This window comes from Nomascus leucogenys, chromosome 2 (assembly GCF_006542625.1).
Source record: "Nomascus leucogenys isolate Asia chromosome 2, Asia_NLE_v1, whole genome shotgun sequence".
NCBI classification, from domain to species: Eukaryota; Metazoa; Chordata; class Mammalia; order Primates; family Hylobatidae; genus Nomascus; species Nomascus leucogenys.
This window is the reverse complement of record NC_044382.1, coordinates 55,316,243-55,338,812: the sequence shown is the minus strand read 5'-3', so window position 1 is coordinate 55,338,812 and position 22,570 is coordinate 55,316,243. Positions and strand designations below refer to the sequence as shown.

The window sequence follows — 22,570 nt, the reverse complement described above, 5'->3', positions numbered from 1 at the left end:
AAAGGAGATGGTAGAGGTAAAGTGTACAAGGAGTAAAGCATGGAATGTCTTGCTCACTAAGCTATGGAGTTTCAGTTCAATACATAGGAAACGGAGAGGCAGGAAAGAATTTTAAAAAGAGAGAGAGAGAGGCATTGTCGGGTTTGTTTATCGAGGACTGAGTGAAGTGGGGGCAAGGATGGAGTCAGACAGACCTGTTTGGAGGTCACCGTGTAGTTACAGCTTCTCTGTGGGTAACTCTATTCATGATAACTATCAAAATTAGTTGTGCTTTCACAATATAACTAACTTTACTGGATGTACTTTTGGGGATTCCCTGACATCAGATTCATATTCACTGTGAAAGCCTACTTTTAGGACACTTCCTGGCACTCATTTTTTTATCTTTTCATGATTATAGAAGGATGGAAAGAAGAGGCTGTCATAGGGAACCTAAGAAATATCTAGAATTTGACGAAAGCCACACTGACACTAACTAGAGAAGAAGCATCAAGGACGGAGAAGGCCAAATCAAATAGGGAAGGGGCTTCATGGTATACAAAAGGCTACTCTTAAAATGGATTTACTGGAAAATCTCGAGTATTTTTGTTGTTGTTATAATAGAAACTCATTGAAAACTCCTAAAATTTTCCTTGGCTGCTCAAGTGACAGAAAAACGTTCTGATAGCCATGTAACCCAATGATCTGATAAACCTTCAATTCTAATTGAGATGGCCCATTGTAAAGCATGTAGCCCTGGGGTTCTGAGATCCTGGGATGCATTCCAATTTTGATACCAGTTTTTAGTATGTCAGTGCCTTTATCTCTCAAATTGGCAGCTCAATTCATATGGTGTAATAATTTACAACTGTTTTATAAATTATTAGGATTACTTATACATCAAATATTCAGATATTAATATTAAAATTGTTCCCCCTTTAGAGATGAAGAGCAAAGCCAAGCTTTTAATCTCTAGGCCTTGCTTTTTCCTCTGTATCTTATCAAATGATTATTGTTTGGAATAAGAGGTTTGAAAATTAAAATTATGAAGTTAATATTAGAATATTGTATTTATAATTACCAGGTCATTAGGTCAGCAGACAAAGCTATACTATCTTCTTGTTAGAACCAAAAAATTGTAATAAACATTAAACATTTATTTTTTAGTAACACAACAATGTAAAGGAAGTTCTCTCTCTCTCTCACACACACACACATACACACACACACCCCAAAACACAAATCTTAATTTTAATCTAACACTCAGTATGATGTTTAATGATGAAACTCGAGAACTAATTTCCCTGTTAAAGTAATAAATAAACCAAGAATGGCCATTACTATTGTTATGATATAGCACATATTTGAAAAGTGTAAATCTATGCAATTAGATGAAAAACAAATATTTTAAAAGATGAAACAAATTGCCATTAATTTTTATGTAGTTATTGCTCTAGAAACCCAGGAAAATCAGCTAAGTTATATCACTTTGCAATAATGCCCAATAGTAAATAAATAAATTAAAACAGTTATAACTTATACTAAAAATAGTGTCTAAGAAAATAAAATTAGAACAGATTCATTCCAGTCTGATACATAAGAAGCTTGGAAGTCACCTCTCCATCCAAATAAAAAACCAAACAAACTAGAATATTAACAACTTTTCCTAGATTCATAAGAGAATTGAGTTTACAGGGCAAAGGGCTGTCCCCAAATTGGAGACAGACAAGCAGATACAGAGAATCGAACTTACTAGATCAGGAACCAACAAGCAAAAACTTCCTCAGGAACCAGTGCTGGGGTAGAAAAACCTGAACTGTAATTGACAAATTGATGGAGGCCCAGTGTGGAGAAGTTAGAAGCTCTAGGGGAACCCAGTCACAGGACCTCCCCCGTGACCCCCTACGACACACATGCACATGCACACTTTTGTGATTTTTACCTCCAGGAACTCTACCTGGTTCTCACAGTGAATATTAGAGAAAAATTCCCTCATGCTATCAGTAGGGGGAGGGAAACAGGAACCATTTTGAAATACGCCAGAGCGTTCTGTTCTTAACAAGGTCTGATCTTAGAAAAAACTTTTAAAGGAAGCCTAATCTTCTGGGATTTTATCAGAGACTAACTGACCTGGGGAAAAGAAACTTTCAACTCTAGGCCATCCCAGGTATCCTGTCCCAAAAAAGGAGGGAGAAAAAAACAACTAAGGAGCACTTGTGAAGTTCACAGTTCAGAGGCACAAGCTTACTAAAAACTGAGGCCCAGTCATAGGACTATGGAATGCTAGCCCTTCTTTAACTTACTATCACATTGTTAAAGGCTTATTTATGGCAGTTCCTGTTACCCACAACACCATTTCCGTTATGAAGAAAAAAATTACAAGGCATACCAAAAGGCAGAACAAAAAATCCTACAATTTGAAGAGACAGAGAAAATATCAAAACCAGTCACACATATGACAGAGATGTTGTAATTATCCAGCTGGAAATTTAAAACAACTGTGATTAATATGCTAAGGTCTTTAATGGATAAAGTGGACAACATTCAAGAACAGAGGGGCAATGTAAGCAGAGAGATGGAAATTCTAAGAAAGAACAAAAAGAAACGCTGGAGATAAAAACATCAACAGAAATAGAGAATGCCTTCAATGGACTCATTAGTAGACTGGACACAGCTGAGGAAAGAATCTCTGAGCTTGAGAATAGATCAACAAAAAACTCTAAAACTATAAAGCAAGGAGACAAAAGACTGAAAAAATAATACCCCAGAATATCCAAGAACTATGGAACTATAAAAGCTGTAATATATATGTGATGATAAGACCAGAAAGAGAAGAGAGAAAGAAACAGAAGAACTATTTGAAACAGTTATGACAGAATTTCTCCAAATTAATGTCAGATACCAAACCACAGATGCAGAAAGCCCAGAGAACATCAAGCTCAATCAATGCCAAAAAGAAAGTCCCTACACCTAGTCATGTCATATTCAAACTACAGAAAAATCAAAGATTTAAAAAAAATGCTGAAAGAGGTCAGGAGAAAAAAATCCACCTTACTCATAGAGGAATAAAGATAAGAATTACATCCACCTTCTCAGAAATCATGCCAGCATAAAGAGAATAAAGCGAAATAATTAAAGTATTGAGAGAAAAAAACGTACCAACCTAGAATTCTCTAACTACCAGAATTATCCTTTAAAAGTAAAGGAGAAATACTTTTTCAGACTAGCAAAAATGGAAAAAAAAATTGTTGCCAGTAGGCCTGCCTTGTAAGAAATGTTAGAATAAGTTCTTTAGAGGGAACAACATGGGTCAGAAATCTGGATACACAGAGAGAAAAGAAGAGCGTGGAAGAAGGAATAAGTGATGAAGAAACGGACACTTTTATTTTTCTTATATTTTAATTGACCTAACACACAATAATTTGTTCACAGTAATAATTGCAACAATGTATTTGATTAGGTATGCTTATTCATATATACAGTCATGAGTCGCTTAGTGACAGGGAAGCACCCTGAGAAATGCATTGTTAGGAGATTTCCTCCTGTAAACGTAGTGTACTTACACAAACACAGATGGTTTAGCTTACTACACCTACCCTATATGGCATAGCCTTTTGCTCCTAGGCTACAATCCTATACAGTATGTTACTCTATTGAATACTGTAGGCAATTATAACACAAGAGTAAATATTTGTGTGTTGAAACATAGAAAGGGTACAGTAAAAATATGGCATAAAAGATAAAAAATGTTATGCCTGTATAGGGCACTTAGTATGAATGGAATGTTCGGGACATGAAGTGGGTGAGTCACTGAGTGAGTGAAGGTGAAGGCCTAGGACGTTGCCTTACACTACTGTAGACTTTATTTATTTATTCATTTTGAGACGGAGTCTTGCTCTGTCACCCAGGCTGAAGTGCAGTGGCCCCATTTCGGCTCACTGCAAGCTCCGCCTCCCGGATTCACGTCATTCTCCTGTCTCAGCCTCCGGAGTAGCCGGGACTACAGGCACCCGCCACCACGCCCGGCTGATTTTTTGTGTTTTTTAGTAGAGACGGGGTTTCACCACGTTAGCCAGGATGGTCTCGATCTCCTGACCTCGTGATCCACCCACCTCGGCCTCCCAAAGTGCTGGGATTACAGGCGTGAGCCACCGCGCCCGGCCCTGTAGGCTTTATAAACACTGTTCACTTAGGCTACACTAAACTTATGAAAATTTATTTTTTTTATTATACTTTAAGTTCGAGGGTACATGTGCACAACGTGCAGGTTTGTTACATATGTATACATGTGTCATGTTGGTGTGCTGCACCCATTAACTCACCATTTACGTTAGGTATAAATCAACCTTAATTTTTATTATTATTATTTTTTTACCTTTTAAACATTTTTGTTGGCCAGGCACGGTGGCTCATGTCTGAAATCCTAGCACTTTGGGAGGCCGACGCAGGTGGATTACCTGAAGTCAGGAGTTCCAGACCAGCCTGGCCAACATGGTGAAACCCCATCTCAACTAAAAATACCAAAAAAAAAAAAAAAAAAAAAAAAAATTAGCCAGGCATGGTGGCAGAAGCCTGTAATCCCAGCTACCTGGGAGGCTGAGGCAGGAGAATTGCTAGAACATGCGAGGTGGAGGCTGCAGTGAGCCGAGATTGCACCACTGCACTCCAGCCTGGGCGACAGAGCGAGACTCCATCTCAAAAAAAAAAAAAACCTTTTTGTTAAAAACTAAGACATAAACCCACACATTAGCCTATGCCTACACAGGATCAGGATTATCAGCATCACAGTCTTCCACCTCCACATCTTGTCTCACTGTAGTGTTTTTCAGGGGTAGTAACACACATGGAGCTGTTGTCCTCTATGGAACAATGCCTTCTTCTGGAATACCTCCCAAAGGACCTACCTGAAGCTGTTTTAAAGCGAACTTTATTTTTGATAAATAGAATGAGTACACTCTAAAATAATATTTAAAAGTGCAGTTACGGTAAATACTAGATGATAGGCATTTTTCAGCTCCATTATAATCTTATTGGATCATCTTTTTATATGTGGTCTGCTGCTGTCCAAGACATTGTTACGTGGCTCCTGAAACACACACACACACACACACACACACACACACACACACTTATTTATGAGTGAAATAAGTGACAGCAATGATATCAGGAACAAGAGGGAGAAATTAGGATTAATTTCTTATTATAAGGTACTTGTACTACCTGTGAAGTGGTATAGTGTTATTTGACAGCAGACTTGGATTAATTGTAAATGTATAGCTCAAACTCTAGGTCAACCCATTAAAAAGTAAAAACAAACAAAAAAAGAAGTAAGTGGCAGTGGTATGCTTAAAAAGGACAGAAAATAGAATCACATAAAATACTGAGTTGAAACCTCAAAAGCCAGAAAAGTGATAGAAAATATTATTTAAAAATTACTTTATAATATCTTCCAAAACGTAAAGTAGCTAACCATAAACTTAATAAGAAATGCATGATACAAAAATGAAGAAAACTGCAAAGACTTTCTGAGGGTAATAAAAGGAGGATTGATTCCATAGAAAGTCAGACCATGGTTTTGGATGGGAAAAGTATTTTTAAAATTTTAGTTCTTCTTAAATTGATCCATAAATTTAAGATAAACTCAATAAGATTCACAAAAGTACTTGTAGGGCACCTGAAAAATAATTCTAAATTATATCAGAAAGAATAAAAAAAGCAAGATTTGTAAAATAGTAATAAAATAAAAATAATGTGGAGAAAGCATCTGTCAGGTTTCAACATATATATATATATATAAAATTATTAAAGAAAAATATGATACCGGTAAATAGAATGGGAAGAATAGAAGTTAAAAAAAATCTAATCATAAAAAATGCAGAAGACAATAAAGATGCTGTTACAAAGCAGTGAGACATGACTAAATATTTCATAAATAATATTTTTAAAATGCCCAACAGGTTGGGGAAAAAGATATATAAGAAAGAAGAAAAGATAAGTTAATGTTGATGTCAATTTTGGGTGAGGAACACCTTGCTAAGGATAATAGTAAATAGAGAAAAACTGATACAAAAAGTGTAACATCTCTACTTAAGAACACAGCACAGTCAGAATTAAAAGAATATAAAAACATTAGGAAAATCTATGCAGTAGGTATGGTAGGTCAAAGGTGAATAGCATTAATAGATGAACAGACTTTACAAATCAATTGCAAACTGACAAATATATAATTTAAGGGGTGGGCAAAGGACATAAATAGCCAATTTATAAGAACAAAATAAGAACTGATTAATAATTCTTAAAAACACCTGGCTTTAAATGATGAAAGTAACTAGAACTTAAAATGTTACATTTAACTTACCAAATTGCCAGTGATTAAAAAGAGTAATACTAACTAGAATTGACTTGGATGTGAGAACATAAAACCTCACCTGTTTTACCAATGGTATTAAAAATGGTATAACATTTCTGATGATCAGTTTATTAATTAAGTAGCAATAGCTTTTGATCCAGTAATTCCACTCTAGGAGTTTTGTTTGTTTGTTTGTTTGCTGCACTCCAGACTGTTGCCCAGGCTGAAGTGCAGTGGCGCAATCTCAGCTCACTGCACCCTCCTCCTCCCGGGTTCAAGCAATTCTCTTGCCTCAGCCTCCCGACGAGCTGGGACTACAGGTGCATGCCGGCCAAGCCCAGCCAATTTTTTTGTATTTTAGTAGAGACGGGGTTTCACCGTATTTCCCAGGCTGATCTTGAACTCCTGAGCTCAGGCAATCCACCTGCCTCAGCCTCCCAAAACACTCTAGGAATTTATCCTAAAAGAATAATTAGATATTTGGCGAAGGTGTGGAAAACAATGTACGTACTTACAGTCAACAGATATTATATATCCTCATAGTTGAAGTTAGAAAGACAACTTGAAAATATTGACATACATATATTGATTTGTATCACATACTATTAAGTGGGAAAATAAGTGGACATATATTTTACAGTTGCTTTTCTTTTTTTTTTTTTAAGAAAAGAAATGTATGCAAAGAAAGGATATACAAATAGCAGTGACTATTTCTAGGTAGCCTATTATCAAGTTATTTTAATGTTTTAATATCATTTTTGCTGGTTTGTATTTTACAATTTTCCTGCAAGAAATAGGTATTAATTTTGTAATAGAAGGAAATTATAAACTTCTTTGCAAATATATTTTACTACAATTATTATGGCTGTGATTAAAGTGAAAATTGAAGAACCTTGTCCTGTTCTGTTCACACATTCCCTGGAACCCTAGATTAATCCATAAATTAAATTTCAGAATTTGCCTCTTCTGAGGATTGTTATTATTGACAATAGGATAAACAAAGACTTTTGAAATGAATTAACTAGAAGAGACGCGAGCTTTATATTCATTCTACAGTGTGCCATGTACAACCAACAGGGCCCTCCAAATATTTAGATTTAGTTTTTGCACTTATTGCTGTGTGACCTTGGGCAAATCACTGACCCTTCTGATGTCTCATATTCTTTCTTTATCTGAAAATTGGATAAAAATATACCACCTGCCTGCCCTATGTGGCTGTTTGAAGAATTAGGTGAAACAATGACATGAGAAGGTTTTATAAACCAGTTAAGAGCTACATAAAGGAGAGATATTATCTCAGTCTTTTTTTTTCTTTGCACTTTTCTCATCCATTACATATTTCTTGTGATTTAAGAGATGCCACATGCCTGATATTTTCAAAGTAAATGCATCTCAAAACCTGGGCGGACCAGCTCTTCATCTGCCCAAACAGCACCATTCCTGATATTAATAGCCCAAGATGGACTTAAATGTTGAAGAATCATCCAGTGTTCTATTTTCCTGCTGCCTGCTGGGTTGGCTTTGAAGCTCAGGCTGCAGAATGGAATAAGATAAAATGAAATAAAAAGCTTGTATGTATTAAGATGGCTTTTCCTCTTATATTTCTAAAAACGCCGAATGCTTATGCTGGAGTTTAGGCAAACACAATACTGATTATTTACATGGCATAATGGAAGTAAACACTCAAGGAGAAAGAGACTTGATGCTTTTACTCAGCATGATATAAACCATTATCTCATGTTTTCTATGGAAAGCAGTCTCAGCCGAGAAATTTGGTAACTCAGTAGGCTATTAATAGGATATGGAATGTGATTACTCCTTTTGGATTACTTCAATATGTAATTACTTTTAGGAGCTAGTAGAAAGAAACTCTATTAAATGATAATTATAGGACTGTATTTGCTTTAAGGTTCTGTAATAGCTTTAAACATGGGAGTTTTCATTAACTGTTTGCCATAGTTAATAAAGTAATTTTTCTTAAAAAGTAGCAATTTCCTGCAAAAATAGTAACTCAACAGTGGTATTAGTCTCTTATAGGAGAGGGCAGGGAGATGAATTGTTCAGTAGATTGGCTCATCTAGGGTTACATAGTCTCCTTGAGAAATATAGATGGTATCCGCAAAGTATTGTGACAAAGTAAAATACTTATAACTCCCGAGAGAACAATATGTCTTAGTATAATGTTTTCAGAGGTTAACAGCAACTAAATATGATTGCACATATAAAAAGAAAACGTACAGGGAAGGTGATGGAGGCAAAGTTATCACAGCAGGGAAAGCTTAGTAAAGGTCCTGTTTGTAGGTCTCCCATGATAAACAGTAATATTGCTAGGAATACAGCCACAGGAGTTAGACCTCCAGTGTAAGTTGAGAATTGCATCAACACAGATAAAAGACTGACCACAAATATTTGAGAAGCAAGACAAAAGATGGTGGCTAAGAGTCATATGAGAATATCTGAGTTTTCTGGGCAACCGAATCAATCTCTTCACTATTGTTAAAACTAAATCCATTATGCAATATATTGTTACAAGCATTTCTTTGTCAGAAAACTGATATAAGCCTAAGCTGAAAAAATATAGCAGTCTGTCAATTCAAGGTGAAACTGGAAACAAATTTGAGAATGTAGAAAATTCTAAGAGTGAACACAGGACTTTTCATAAATTCACATACAGATGTACACACATCTTAGAAAGCATTCTGCAAACACTATTTGTGCCACCCTGTTCAATTCAGCTCAGTACACATTTTTAAATGTTCACTGTGTGCCTGAGTTTCCTTGTTTTGGAGAAAACTATCATTACAAAATGAATTCCTGTATTACATATGTGTGTCCCATGAGGTGTGTGTGTTTCTGGTTGAGAACTATCCATTTACATTAGTGCTTTGCAGAATTATCTCTTTCAGAGACTTACAAGTGCACATTCACCAAAGCCAAAAGGTAAAAGAAAAATCCTAGTGTAAATACAAACTTAAAGAGTGCTAAGTAACGTTTCTGTTTTAAAATGATGGGAATCATTTACAAAATGAACCAGGGGTTGTTTCGTAGGCTTCTTTTAAAACACGTTTTTCTATATACAACTTCCTTCACACTTCAGTTCTTAAGAGCAAGTTCATTGTAGAAAGCAAGGCATTGGGAGAGAAAAGGCTGTCATAACACTTAGGGCATTTTGCCTCATTGTCTGATTTGGTGTGTGCTTGATTTATAAGGCCCATAATTAAATACTCACCTGAGTTCAAGAAATAATAAGGTAAATCAAATCATAGACCCTCAAAATCCAAGCAGCATGGGGAGCACCTCTCTGCTTTAATGATCAGCACGAAAGGATTCAGTGGTTAAGGCTATAGCATCTGGCCTCTGAGAGCCTGGGTTTAAACCCAGTCGTAACTTTTATTTGGTTGATTGATTTGAGACAAGTTATTTAATGATTCTGTGCCTCATTTTTCTCAACTGTGGAATAGGGGTGACAATAATGCCTACCTATGGTGGTGTTAAGAAAATTAAGTGGACAGAGTGTGGAAAGGATCTTGGCATGGGTCGTGGAACACAGCAACTGGTATTTATGGTACTGATGATAGTGATAACAGTAATGGGGAAAGTAGTAATACTTACTAGAAAGTTTAAGATCCTCTAAGCCTGTTCTCAGTCACTGGGAAAGCAATCAACCTATGGCCTAGAACATGGCTAGCATGGATTGCATGAATATAGAAATCTGTATTCCTCCTTTTGCTCCCATGTTAAATGGTGGCATTTGTCTCCCTGTTTTCACAGGCCTGCACCGTCACAAACTTAAATGGGCAATTTCACTACCAAGTAATACACAGAGAAAAACAGTGTGGATGAGAGTAAAAAATATATACAAATATTCATCTTTCCTGGCTCTGCCACCAACTTTATCTAGGGACTGCATCAGGTCTGGGACTACATAAACAAAAACATCTGTTTCTAATAATCTGCAAGTCTAGAACCTCCTTAACTAATGAAAGGAGAAGCAGAAATCATATTAAATTTTGCCATTTTTATAATGGACAAACAATGCTTTGTTTCATGCCCTTCAGGCAACAATTCTGCAACTACTTTTAGATATCAAGCTCTGTACCAAGCCACACTGCATTAAAACTGTGCTTGGAAAGGAAGGCCAGCTGAAAAATTAAATTGCCTTACAAAGTTGAACTAATCTCTTTTAATGCTTTACTTGATATCAATATTCATAAAGCCATCCTTCTCCCAAGGGTTTATCAACCTCTTGAAAAAAAAGATAAATGGAGTTGTTTGCATATTGACCCTGTAAGCTTCCCCACTTAGTTTTCCCACTGCTTCATGAATATCAAAGCCAAAAAAAGTAAAATAAAATTAGACTCACTTATTCATATGCATCAAATGAGCCCATGTTTCAGAACAGAGGTGGCATTATTATTTCCGGTTTGTTCTTCAACAGGAAGACATTATAAAGATTAGTGAAAATACTTGTGCTATGCAATGTAAACACCATTTGTTTTCCAGTTCTACTTCTCTCAATGCATAGGAATCTTAGTACAAACCTCGGTTGTCTCTGACTGTGAAATTTGGATTGTGAATGATTTCAGGGGGTAGGCTGAAGATAAATCTTGGTCCATTGGCCGTGTCATCCTTGTCATCTGCACTAATTGTAACAATTGGCTGAAAGAGAAAGGTGGCGCATAAATAAATCATGCTGACATTGGTACGTCATTTATTCAAAAATTTCTGGCTGGCTAGAAAGCCTGATTTTAATTAGAGAACATAACTTCAGAGCAAAACTATGGCTCTGAAACCTTTTGGGGCAGTGGTTGGTATCTCCAAGTGATGCTTTAAAAAACACACTCTATTTCCAAGTGCATTGTTCCTAGCCAAGAATAGGGAGAGCAGGATTACCTGGTTGGAAAGTGGCTTGGTCTGATCACTCTCACAGATGAAACCTTCATAAGGGGCAGCAAATTTGGGAGGATTATCGTTGACATCAAGGACCCTAATAGCCACTGGGACTTTGGCTTCCTGATGCCGATTGTCTGGGAAGACAGAACGCAGACAGTCAAGAAAGGTCAAGGAGAAATACACATGGGTCCAAGCATATTCTTGGGAAAGAGTAAGCTCCAGCCACCCATTTGGGCAGTGCAGGGAAAGATGTTCTTGTCACAGAATCAGTGTAAGAGCTGAAGGGTGCTATTAGTGGGAGAGGCATGTCCTAGAATAAATGTCAATATTAAGACCAGTAAGAACTAAAACATTTTTCCACGTCTGCTGACTATGACGCTGAGCTTTAATTCTCAAGGCTTATCATGGAGCCTGATCCACAAAGAATAGTCTATCAAAGTGGTTCTTAAATGTGGGAGTCTACAGAGAAGCGTTAAAACCATCTGGGAACTTGTTGCAAACAAAAATTCTCGGGCCCTATCCCAGACCTACTGAATCAGAGGCTCTGGGGCAGGGTCTAGAAATCAGGCTTGATGACTGATCAACTTGATGCATGATCAAGTTTGAGTTGTTGTCTATAGATAAACAAGAACCCACAAACCTTGGGCCTAAGGACTTTGCTTTTCTGGGTTCAGCAAAGACTAGTGACTGACTAGATGGAGTGGGAAATCTTTCAGTGATGGTTATGAATTTCAAACTCCTGAGGGCTATCGGCTCTCTTGCCAAGTCTATACCCAGTTCTGTCAGAGAAAACAAAAACATTTCCCTTTGCCTATGTGTCTTCCTAGAAAGATAACCGAAAACACATTTTAAAGACTGAAAAATCTGTTTAAGACCAAAAAAGTTAGTCTATCCCAGCTATTTTATTTTCCAGAATATAGTCTGAAGCAATAATACTTGGTAAAGTAGAATCAAAACCCTGAGGAGAATACTTACGGATTTCTGCTGCAAAGACAGTGATGTTGAGCCAGGCTGTTTCCTCTCTATCCAGAGGTTTTGTAGTTTTAATAAAACCATCCTCTGGATTAATAGTGAAAAATCTGTCGAGGTCAGTGTGACGATCGATGGAATACCTAAGCAGAATGCAAATGAGGCAATTAGACCAAGACATTCAGAGCAGCTTAATATTTGAATATTTTCTCCTTGCTATATTTAAAGCAAGCATCTCAATGAATTGCTTAAGCTAGATTTTCTTTCTAATCAAATTTACTTTTGAAACTTTGTACACGATTCTTTTATAGAAATAACTTTGCCACGTTAGAATTCCTTATTCAGTACAATGAATGAAAGTGTTGTTTAGCATATTTGATTGAGAAGTATAATAATGTGGTGCATATTTCTCCATATTTACCACAATCACCCATCCTCTGAATATTTATGAAACTGCATTTGGAAAGTGAGTTTGCCTTGTTCCCAAACTACTCAGAAAGTCACAAATGTATCAAACCTTTGCCAGATTTTTGCATATGAAATTTTAAATACGTTCAAGTGTATTTAAATTTATCAAGATCATGTATAGCCCTAAAAATCAGTTTGTCTTTATTTAAAGAAAAATGCAGCCTGGTGCAGTGTCTCACTCCTGTAATCCCAGCACTTTGGGAGGCCAAGGCAGATGGATCATTTGAGGCCAGGAGTTCAAGACCAGCCTGACCAACATGGTGAAATCTCATCTCTACTAAAAAATACAAAAAACTAGCTGGGGATGGTGGCACACACCTATAATCCCAGTTACTCGGGAGGCTGAGGCATGAGAATCACTTGAATCCAGGAAGCGGAGGCTGCAGTTAGCCGAGATCATGCCACTGCACTCCAGCCTGGGTGACAGAGTGAGACTGTCTCAGGAAAAAAAAAAAAGACAAAAGAAAAATGTTCACTATATTTTAGTAAATCTGTTTAGTTCATTTAGTTTCAGGGGTTCTCAGTTAGCTTGGCTGTGAGTTCCAGTGTGCAATGTAGAAAGTAAGCTTGGCCATTTACTTGTAGGGCATATTCCCATATTTTAATGACTCCAGTCTGTGCATAACAGCATAGCTTGAAGATTTTAGTTACTCCCACCCACTAAGTTAACTTTTTATTAATAACGGACAAAAAAACCACGTAATATTATTGGGCTGCATTTATGGCAAAGTGAGGTGGGAGATGGGGGAAGAATGGCTTTCACTGAGTTGTAGTAAGGTAAAATAACTTGCCCAGGATACAGTCTTGTTTTAATGGGTCTGTTGAACTCCAAACCCCTTCCCTTTCCACTCCCTTATACTAACTCCAAAATAGAAAAGAACAAAAATGGGTTATGTTAATTCAGGTAGTATGCTGAGCTTCATAAGTGGGTGGTTTTCTGCTGTTACAGATCTAAGCTATGATTTCCAAAAATTTACAAAATGAATATGTCAGAAGGCATTCAGTGATGGTCAAAAATCAAAGAATATTAGAGATAGCAGAGGCCATAAATATTGGAAGGTTTAATTGCCTGGATTTACAAAAGATGAAATTTATAAATGGCCTACGTCTAGTTTCTGGAAGAGACAATATTGGAAGCCAGATCTTCTAATCCCAGATCATGTTCTTTTCAGGAAAGAGAGACCCCCACTGAGCAGCACTTCACAGTATAAAAAACATGAGCTCATTCACGATGTCACTTAACTTCACAGCTCCCCATAGGAATGGAATGATGAGTCCCCTTGCACAGTGATAAAACCAAAGATATTCATACACCTCCTCAATGTCAGGAGAGGCTCAGCAACCGAGCCCTCAGCAGATAACACTATGTGGAAAAGAGTCAAAAAAATAATCAAAGACTTTTTTCCTTCCATGAGGGAGCTCACTATTTAGTTGACATGACAACACACGTGGGGAAAAAGATCATTAATAATTCAAGGTATTATTCCACAGAAATGAAGGGCATGAGTTTTGGGTTTTGGAAGTCCTAAGTACAAACTTCATAATCTGCTACATATAAGCTAGATGATATTGGAAAAGCCACTTAAGTTCTTTGAGCCTTAGCATATTTATCTTCTAAAATGGAATGCATATATATTTTTTCCAAATAGAATCTCACTGTGTGGCCCCAGCTTGTCTTGAACTGCTGGGCTCAAGTCATCCTTCTGCCTCAGCTTCCTGGGTAGCTGGGATTGTAGGAACCTGGCTGAACTGGAATATTAACAGAACCTAACTTTTATGTTATCTGTGAGAATTCAATAAAATAATAAATGTTTAAGATACATAATTTAGTGACTCACACATTGCAACCAACAATAACTGCTATTATTTTTGTTGTTGATGCTGCTGTTACACACTGAGAACAGACTGTGGAAGCTCTCATATGTAGGAGTGTGACCTTCATCCTAGAGCCAGTGAGAAATCATGGAAGGCTTTGAGCAGAGGAGCAAATAAAGGAATGCAAGCTCTCAAGGAGATCAATAACGTATGATGGGCAAGATGGTCTGAGGAAGTGACAGTAGAAGAAGGAGCAGAGGAAACTTAAGAATTTGATTTTGTTTTTAAATACATGAGGTGATGAGAGTGAAGTACAGCAGTGACAGAGGAAATGGAATCCTAGATGATGACGAAAGCCCCAGTAGGATTTAGTGGATATTTGGGCATCTAGGGGAGGCTGAGAGAGTCCCAGGTAGCTTCTCACCTGAGTGTCAGAGAGGGATATTTAAAGACATCGAAAAAGAAACTATTGGCTATTGTGAATAGTGCTGTGATGAACAGTTGAGTGCTTGTGTGTTTTTATTTTCCTCTGGATATATATTTTTAAATAAATTTTTATAAAATTGATTTTCCTTTGGATATATGCCCTGTAATGAGACAGGATCAATCATACCCCCAACCTCAGCACTACACAATATAACCATTAACAAACCTACACATGTACCCCCTGAATCAAAAATAAATGTTGAAATTATTTAAAAAATTAAAAAGAAAAAGAAAAAAAATCAATTACCAAGAAGGAAATGTTGACATTTAATTAAGGATATGTCAAAATGCTCAGAAAGAAAAGACTCAACTCTATTGCAGGCTTCAGGAAGTCAGGGGTGGAAACAGCTGTTTTTGTTTTAAAGTATGTCACAATAATTGTAAGATCAAAAATATGTCTTGGATAAATGAGTGAGCCAGTGAAAGAAAAAGCAAATGGGTAAAAATGCACAACAGACAGTATCGTAAATGCAGTGTTAGAGTCGGGGAGAAAGATCAGCATAGGAGCAGGAAATCTGAAGCACCTACTTGGGTCAATTACGGCTTGGGTAAAAGCCCTATAGGTGAGTGGACACAGAGAGAAGGACCAAGTCAATGCCTTGACAGGGATCAAAGATTAGTGAAGACATCAGGCACAGTGTTATCTGAGGCATAAGAGGTTAGTGCCAAGAAAACTAAAGGGAGACAATATTTTAGAAAGGAAATTGTAAACAAAAATATGTCTAATGCTACAGTCTGAGACAAAAAACAAACAAACAAACAAAACTGCAGAATGTCCAAGAAGAGTTAGGGTGATATTGCAAGGCCTCTACTATATGCCCAAAGACACAAATGTCCTCAAAGTTGAAGAGAAACAACCAGGAAATTAGGTAGGGAGGATAAAAGACCCATTAGATAAAAAGTTTTGAGGCCTGGTGTGGTGGCTCACACCTGTAATTCCAGCACTTTGGGAGGCCAAGGTGGGCGGATCACCAGAGGTCGGGAGTTCAAGATTAGCCTGGCTAACATGGTGAAACCTGTCTCTATTTATACTAAATATACAAAATTAGCTGGGCATGGTGGCACATGCCTATAAGCCCAGCTACTTGGGAAAGAACTGCTTGAACCCGGGAGGCAGAGGTTGCAATGAGCTGGGATTGCGCCACTGCACTCCAGCCTGGGCAACAGAGTGAGACTCGGTCTCCAAAAACCAACCAACCAACCAACCAACCAACCAACCAACAAACAAACAAAAAATCTTTGAATAGACTAGGTGCAGTGGTTCATGCCTGAAATCCCAGCATTTTGGGAGGCTGAGCCAGGAGGATCACTTAAGCCCAGGAGTTTGAGACCAGCATGAGCAACATAGTGAGAACCCCCCTCTCTACAAAAACAAAACAAAAAAAATTAGGCAGGCACAGTGGCATGCATCTGCAGTCCCAGTTACTGGGGACACTGATGTGGGAGGTTCACCTGAGCCCAGGGGGCTCAAGTCTGCAGTGAGCCATGATGATGCCACTGCACTCCAGGCTGGGTGACAGAGTGAGACCCTGTCTCAAAAACAAACAAATATAAAAGCTTTGAATATTCTCTTAAAATTTGTCTGGTATTTCTAAAGAACAAAGACCCAAGTAGGTGGGAGTGGGGGGTTGATTCAAGTGTGGTATTGAGCATCCTTGGATAATTATAGACATGGAAATTGCCTACATGCGCAGAACAGCTACCACTTGAAAACATGACCCAAATAATCAATTGCAGATGTGAATCCTTGGAGACAATGAGGGGCAGAGGAAATGAGTGAGTGTTTTTACGTCACAGTCACTGCTCTTCTAAAAAGTTTCTAATGCACCTCGATATTCTAGGCCAGAGATAACTCATTTAAAATTCACACTGTGAAGATTTTTAAGTAGTTTAAAGGTGTTAGAAGGGTCCATAGTCATTATGTAACGTATCTTTCTGAACAAAGAGAATATAGTAATCAAACCTTCTTGGGAAATCTTTCCATTAGTGGCTGCTGGGTTAAAGTAAAAAGCTCAAAATGAACTCAAGACAGATCTGGGCTAAAATCCAGTGTTCAACATTGACTGTCCATATGACTTTAAAGAAGTCTCATCATTGCTCTGAGCCTCAGTCTTCCCACCTATTCAATTCTAGAGCAGTCATAGCCACACAGGATGTCAGTGAGAACTAACTGAAATAACTTTGTAAAACCTGTTGTATGAGGCTGAAAAGATGCTCAGTAAATGTTAATTATGTCTCTTTTCCTCAGAAGAATCAATGTTCAAAGATCCAAAAGCAACCCAACACCACTTATAGTTGGGAATTCCTTCTTCCCTGCCACTATTTTCTTTGATATAAATGGACAAACTCCATTGTCCATATAATTTCCTTTCATATTTAGATCCATTTACTTTTTCATAAGTGTCTGCCTCCCTAAGTGTATTGGGAACCCCTAGTGTCTGCTCAATGAAGATTTGTCAAATAAATATGTGAATAAGATGTCATCACTTCTATCACGCCTCCTGTTTTACACTCAAAAACTGTGAGCTTGACCTTCCAAGCCAAATCAGGAGTTATTTTATTTATTTATTCAATAAATATTTGTTAGACGTCGACTTTGGGCCATGTACTCTGTTTAGTGGAAGGTGCAGTGATGATCTAGAACAGGGGTCAGCAAACATGTTCTGCAAAGGGCCAGCCAGCAAATGTTTAGCTTGTGCAGAAATTAGAATCTCTGTCTCAACTACTCAACTCTGCCCTTGCAGCAGGAAAGAAGACATAGGTAATATGCAAACAAATGATGTGACTGTCTTCCCATATAACATTATCTACAAAAATAGGTGGTGAGAAAAAAGATGAATAACTCACAGTTCCTGATTTCAAAACATAGTACAAAGTTATGGTGATGAAGGCTATGTGGTACTGCCGTATGGATAGACACATAATAACGGAATGTAATCAAGAGTACAAAACAAACCTAGTTTCTATGACTATGAATGGTCAATTTTCAACATGAATGCCAAGACCATTCAATTAAGAAAAAATAGTATTTTCAACAAATAGTGCTGGAATAATTGGATACGCACATGCAAAATAATAAAGTTGGACCCCTTCCTGACAACATATATAAAATTATACTCAAAATTGATAAAAATCTAAATGTGAAAGCTAAAACCATGAGGTTTATTTTTTAAAATGTGTAAATCATTCATGACTTTAGATTAGACAATTATTTCATTATGGACATTTAAAAGAAAAAGAATAGACACACTAGAATTCATCAAAATTGAAACCTTTTGTGCCTCAAAGGACACTATTAAGAAACTGAAAAGACATCCCATGGAATGAGAAAAAACAATGCGAATCATATATCTGATAAGGCCCTACCATTCAGAATATATAAAGAGCTCTTACAACTCAACAATAAAAAAGACAAATAATCGAATTATGAAATGGGCAAAATTCTTGAATAGATATTTCTCCCAAGAAGACATACAAATGGCTAATAAGCACATAAAAAGATGCTCAGGCCAGGTGCAGTGCCTCATGAGTGTAATCCCAGCACTTTGGAAGGCAGAAGCAGGTGGATCACTTGAGGCCAGGAATTTGAGACCAGCATGGCCAACATGGCAAAACCCTGTCTCTATTTTTTAAAAAAATAGCTGGGCTTGGTGGTGTGTACCTGTAGTCCCAGCTACTTGGGGGACTGAAGCACAAGACTCGCTCGAGCCTGGGAAGCATAGGTTGGAGTGAGCTGAGGTCGCACCACTGCACTCCAGCCTGGGCAACAGAGTAAGACTATGTCTCAAACAGCAAATAAATAAATAAATAAATAAAAGATGCTTTGTGTCACTAGTCATTATGGAAATACAAACCAAAACTATAATGACATATCATTTCACACCCACTATGATAGCTATAATCAAAAGAGGCAAAAAAGTGTTGGTGAGAATTAGAGAAATTGGAATTCTCATATATTGCTGATAAGAAAGTAAAATCGTACAGCCACTGTGGAAAACACTTTGGCAGCTCCTCAGAAAGTTCAACATAGAGTTACCACATAATCCAGCAATTCCACTCCTAGGTATATGCCCAGGAAAGAGGAAAACATGTTTAGGCTAAGACATGTCCAAGAATGTTCAGCATTATCTGTCATAGCCAAGTTTGGAAACAACTCAAACATGTATCCAAATGATAAATGAGCAAATAAAATGTGGTGCACCCATACAATGAAAAATTACTCAGAGATAAAAAGAAATGAATTAGTGATGCACTCTGCAACATGAATGAACCTCAAAATCATTATGCTACATGCAAAAATTCAGTTACATAAGACCATATGTTGTATTACTCCATTTATATGAAATGTCCAGAATAGGCAAACATACAGAGACAAAATAAGTTAATTGTTACAGGAGGCTGGGAAGCAGGAGAAACGGAGAGTGACTGCTAATGGACGTGGGATTTCTTTGGTGGAGTGGATCAATAAAAATATTCTGGAATTAGTGGTAATGGTTGAACATCTTCATGAAATATACTAAAACCCAATAAATTGTACAAGTTGAACAGGTAAAGTTCATGCTTCATGATATGTAAATTTTTTCACAACAGAAAAAAAGAGAGAGAGAGACAGAAAAGCAAATGGCAGCCAGATTTGGCCTATGGGCTATAGTTTGCCAAGGCCTAAACCAGACACACATCAAGCTCTTTGAGACTATCCTCTAGTGAGGACCTCTCATAACCTAAGTGTTCCTGTGATGTAGCCTGGTGGGTGAGGTAGGGAGGAGCAAGAGGAAGGACATCCGATACATCTCTAGGGAGCCCTGGAAGAATTCCTACAAGAGATAACACCTAAGGGGAGATGGAGAAAATGAGTCCAATGTGGTAACTTGGAAAGGCAAGTGCTACCAGCTAGAAGGAGGAACATGTGAAGTCCAGGGATTAGGAGAGAGCAGGAGAGCTTCAAAGAATGAGATGGAGGTAGAGGGGTGCAAAGAAGTTTTTTTAACTAAGTGAATGAGGTTAGATTATTTTGAAGAGGGAGACAACAGGGAACCATTTAATCATTAATTTTTTCTTGTGTTTTAACTAAGGTAAGATGTGATGTTTGGATGTGCATTGTATGAGGGTCTCTCTGGCTGCAGAGTCAGGATTCATGCAGAGAGGTAAATGAAAGACTGAGGGCTGGGAGACCCTGTGGAGGCATATAAAGAAATCCAAGCAAGAAGGAAATGAGGGGAGTGGCTGTGGGAAAAGAAACACCTGCTAGAATCCGGTCCAGGGGAAATTCCAGGGCACTATCAACTTCCACTCTATAAATGTGTGATTCAAGCCCCTTCTCCACCTCCTTCTCATCACCCTCTCATTTTCACATTTTCATCATTAGCTTCATCAGTCATTAGCTCCGGATGAAGAGGAGAGTGTAAAGCAGAGTTTTGGACCACTTTTCCTTTTTTTCTTTGAGACAGGGTCTCACTCTGCCACCCAGGCTAGAATGCAGTGGCTTGATCTCGGCTTACTGCAACCTCTACCTCTCGGGTTCAAGTGATTGTCCTGCCTCAGCCTCCCGGGGAGCTGGAATTACAGGTGCATGCCACCAGGCCCAGCTAAATTTTGTATTTTTAGTAGAGACAGGGTTTCACTACATTGTAAAGGCTGGGCTCGAACTCCTTACCTTAGGTGATCCACCTGCCTTAGCCTTCCCAAAGCGATGGGATTACAGATGTGAGCCACGGTGCCCAGCCACAATTCTGGATCACATTTTTTGTCACAAAAAAGTATTCATAATAATAAAAGCACCCGAAATTTATTTGGACACTTTACTACTCTTACAAAGTACTCAGCAGCAGTTAGACAGAGCTGGCTTTCCTTGCCTCCTGCTCAGTGGCTATATCATTCCAGGCAGTCACTTTGTCTTGCAGTGCCTCCAATTTCCTCTCATTTTAAGGACTAACAATTTATACATCAAATAAGTTGAGGGGATTGATTAGATCACATATCTAACCTCCTCATAGAGTAACCAGAGAATGGGAAGGTATTTAATAAATTGCAATTACTATAATTATTTCACAATAATTACTTATACTTCCCCACAGTCCCCTGAGGCAGACAGGCCCAGCTCAGGGCTACGTCACCTAGTATGCCTGGGGGAATCTGCTCCAGAGCAAAGTCATGTAGCTTGAACAATCCTATCCAAAAAGTCAGGAAGAGAGGTGAAGGGAAGCTCAGGTCTTCTAAATCTTAATCTTGTTTACATTCTATTGAACCTGATAAACCTGAACCCTTTTTGAAATTGAAGAACGTGGTTCCTACAGGGCTTTCCCAGAAACTCTTGACTCTAAAATTCCCCATCCAAGCTCTTAAAATAAATCCATCTGTACCTTATCGGGCTGTTGGCAGCATCAGGGTCTTTGGCATGCACTCTCCCAACCACGGTGCCAGCAGCTGCATTTTCTTGGACTTCGTGGATGTAACTTGGGGCCAAGAACATAGGGGGCTCGTCAGCATCTTCTACTGCAATCTTGACAGTCACAGTGTCCTTGAAAGGGCCATTGCTGATAAACTTCGGGTCGATGTGCACATTGGCTGCCTCTACCTTCAAGCTATAGGCTCTTTTGGTTTCAAAATCTACAGGCTGGCAAGAATGAAGAGAAGATTGACAACCAATTCCTTGAAAGAATAATGGAAGAGAAAGACCTGATTGTTTTATAGGGAAGAGTGAATAGTTTCTCAAAGACAGAAAATCAGAGTCTACTCAATATCAAATTACCTGAGCCATTTGGTCAGAAAATCACACAAATCAATTGCTGAAACTTAGAATGTGCTTAATGGGTCATTCAAAGAGCACGACAGACACAGAAAGACCATGTCATCTAAAATGAAACTTATTCTATATAGCAACACTAATTTTTCCCAAATAAGTCAGTAAGAATTACCTAAGGAAGGGAATTAAAACACTACAAAAATACATTTGGTACCTCATTCTGAAAAGTAAGAATCTTGGTGACAAAAATACCCACTGAATTTCAGCCAAAAAGCATGTCTTGTTTGATGACTGCTTCATACCTCTCCCACCTGCAACCATCCAGCTTGATCATATTGAAAGCTTCATGTTGAAAGTCTCTAACCACATTGTGTTTCCCAATGTCTGGGACTCTTACCAGCAGTGGCCCATAAGATGACATAGGGTGGTTTATAGGTAATTTGACAGGTGAGGTTGTCAAATGATATTAACTTACATATTGAGATAATTATTTCTTTTCCAAGTCTTTAAATCCTTGACACACCAAGTAGAACATCTCCGTTTTAACATATCTGCTCTGCTTCGCAATCTCTTTTGTGAGATATTATGATACAACTCTAGCTAGAATGTAATGGCATCGTTTTGGTTTGATTGCATTTATTTTTAAGTTACCTTCTATTTTTGGCAAGTGATAAGATAATGAGGGAAATGTTTCCTTTTTTAAAATGCTTCCTTTTTTAAAAAAAAAGAATGCATATATATTAAAGATGGTCTATTTAAAGAAAAACAAACGTAAGCAGTAAAATTTTACACGAATATGAAAAAAATGAGTAGTAGTATTTGAATGGCTGTAGTTATAGGGAAATTGATGGTAAACACTGCCTAATTTT

At 37.7% G+C, this 22,570-nt stretch overlaps 1 protein-coding gene across 2 annotated transcripts in view; it reads right to left on the bottom strand.

Annotated features, from left to right (window-relative positions):
- CDH11 (cadherin 11) overlaps positions 1–22,570 on the bottom strand; it is a 177,397-nt gene that overhangs the window by 15,546 nt on the left and 139,281 nt on the right. For both annotated transcript variants that reach the window (XM_003263130.4, XM_030795948.1), the window contains exons 8-11: positions 21,319–21,572; positions 12,197–12,333; positions 11,222–11,355; positions 10,870–10,987 (exon numbers count right to left, since the gene is read on the bottom strand). In XM_003263130.4, coding sequence (XP_003263178.1) covers positions 10,870–10,987; positions 11,222–11,355; positions 12,197–12,333; positions 21,319–21,572 — 643 coding nt within the window. The remainder of the gene's footprint in view (positions 1–10,869; positions 10,988–11,221; positions 11,356–12,196; positions 12,334–21,318; positions 21,573–22,570) is intronic.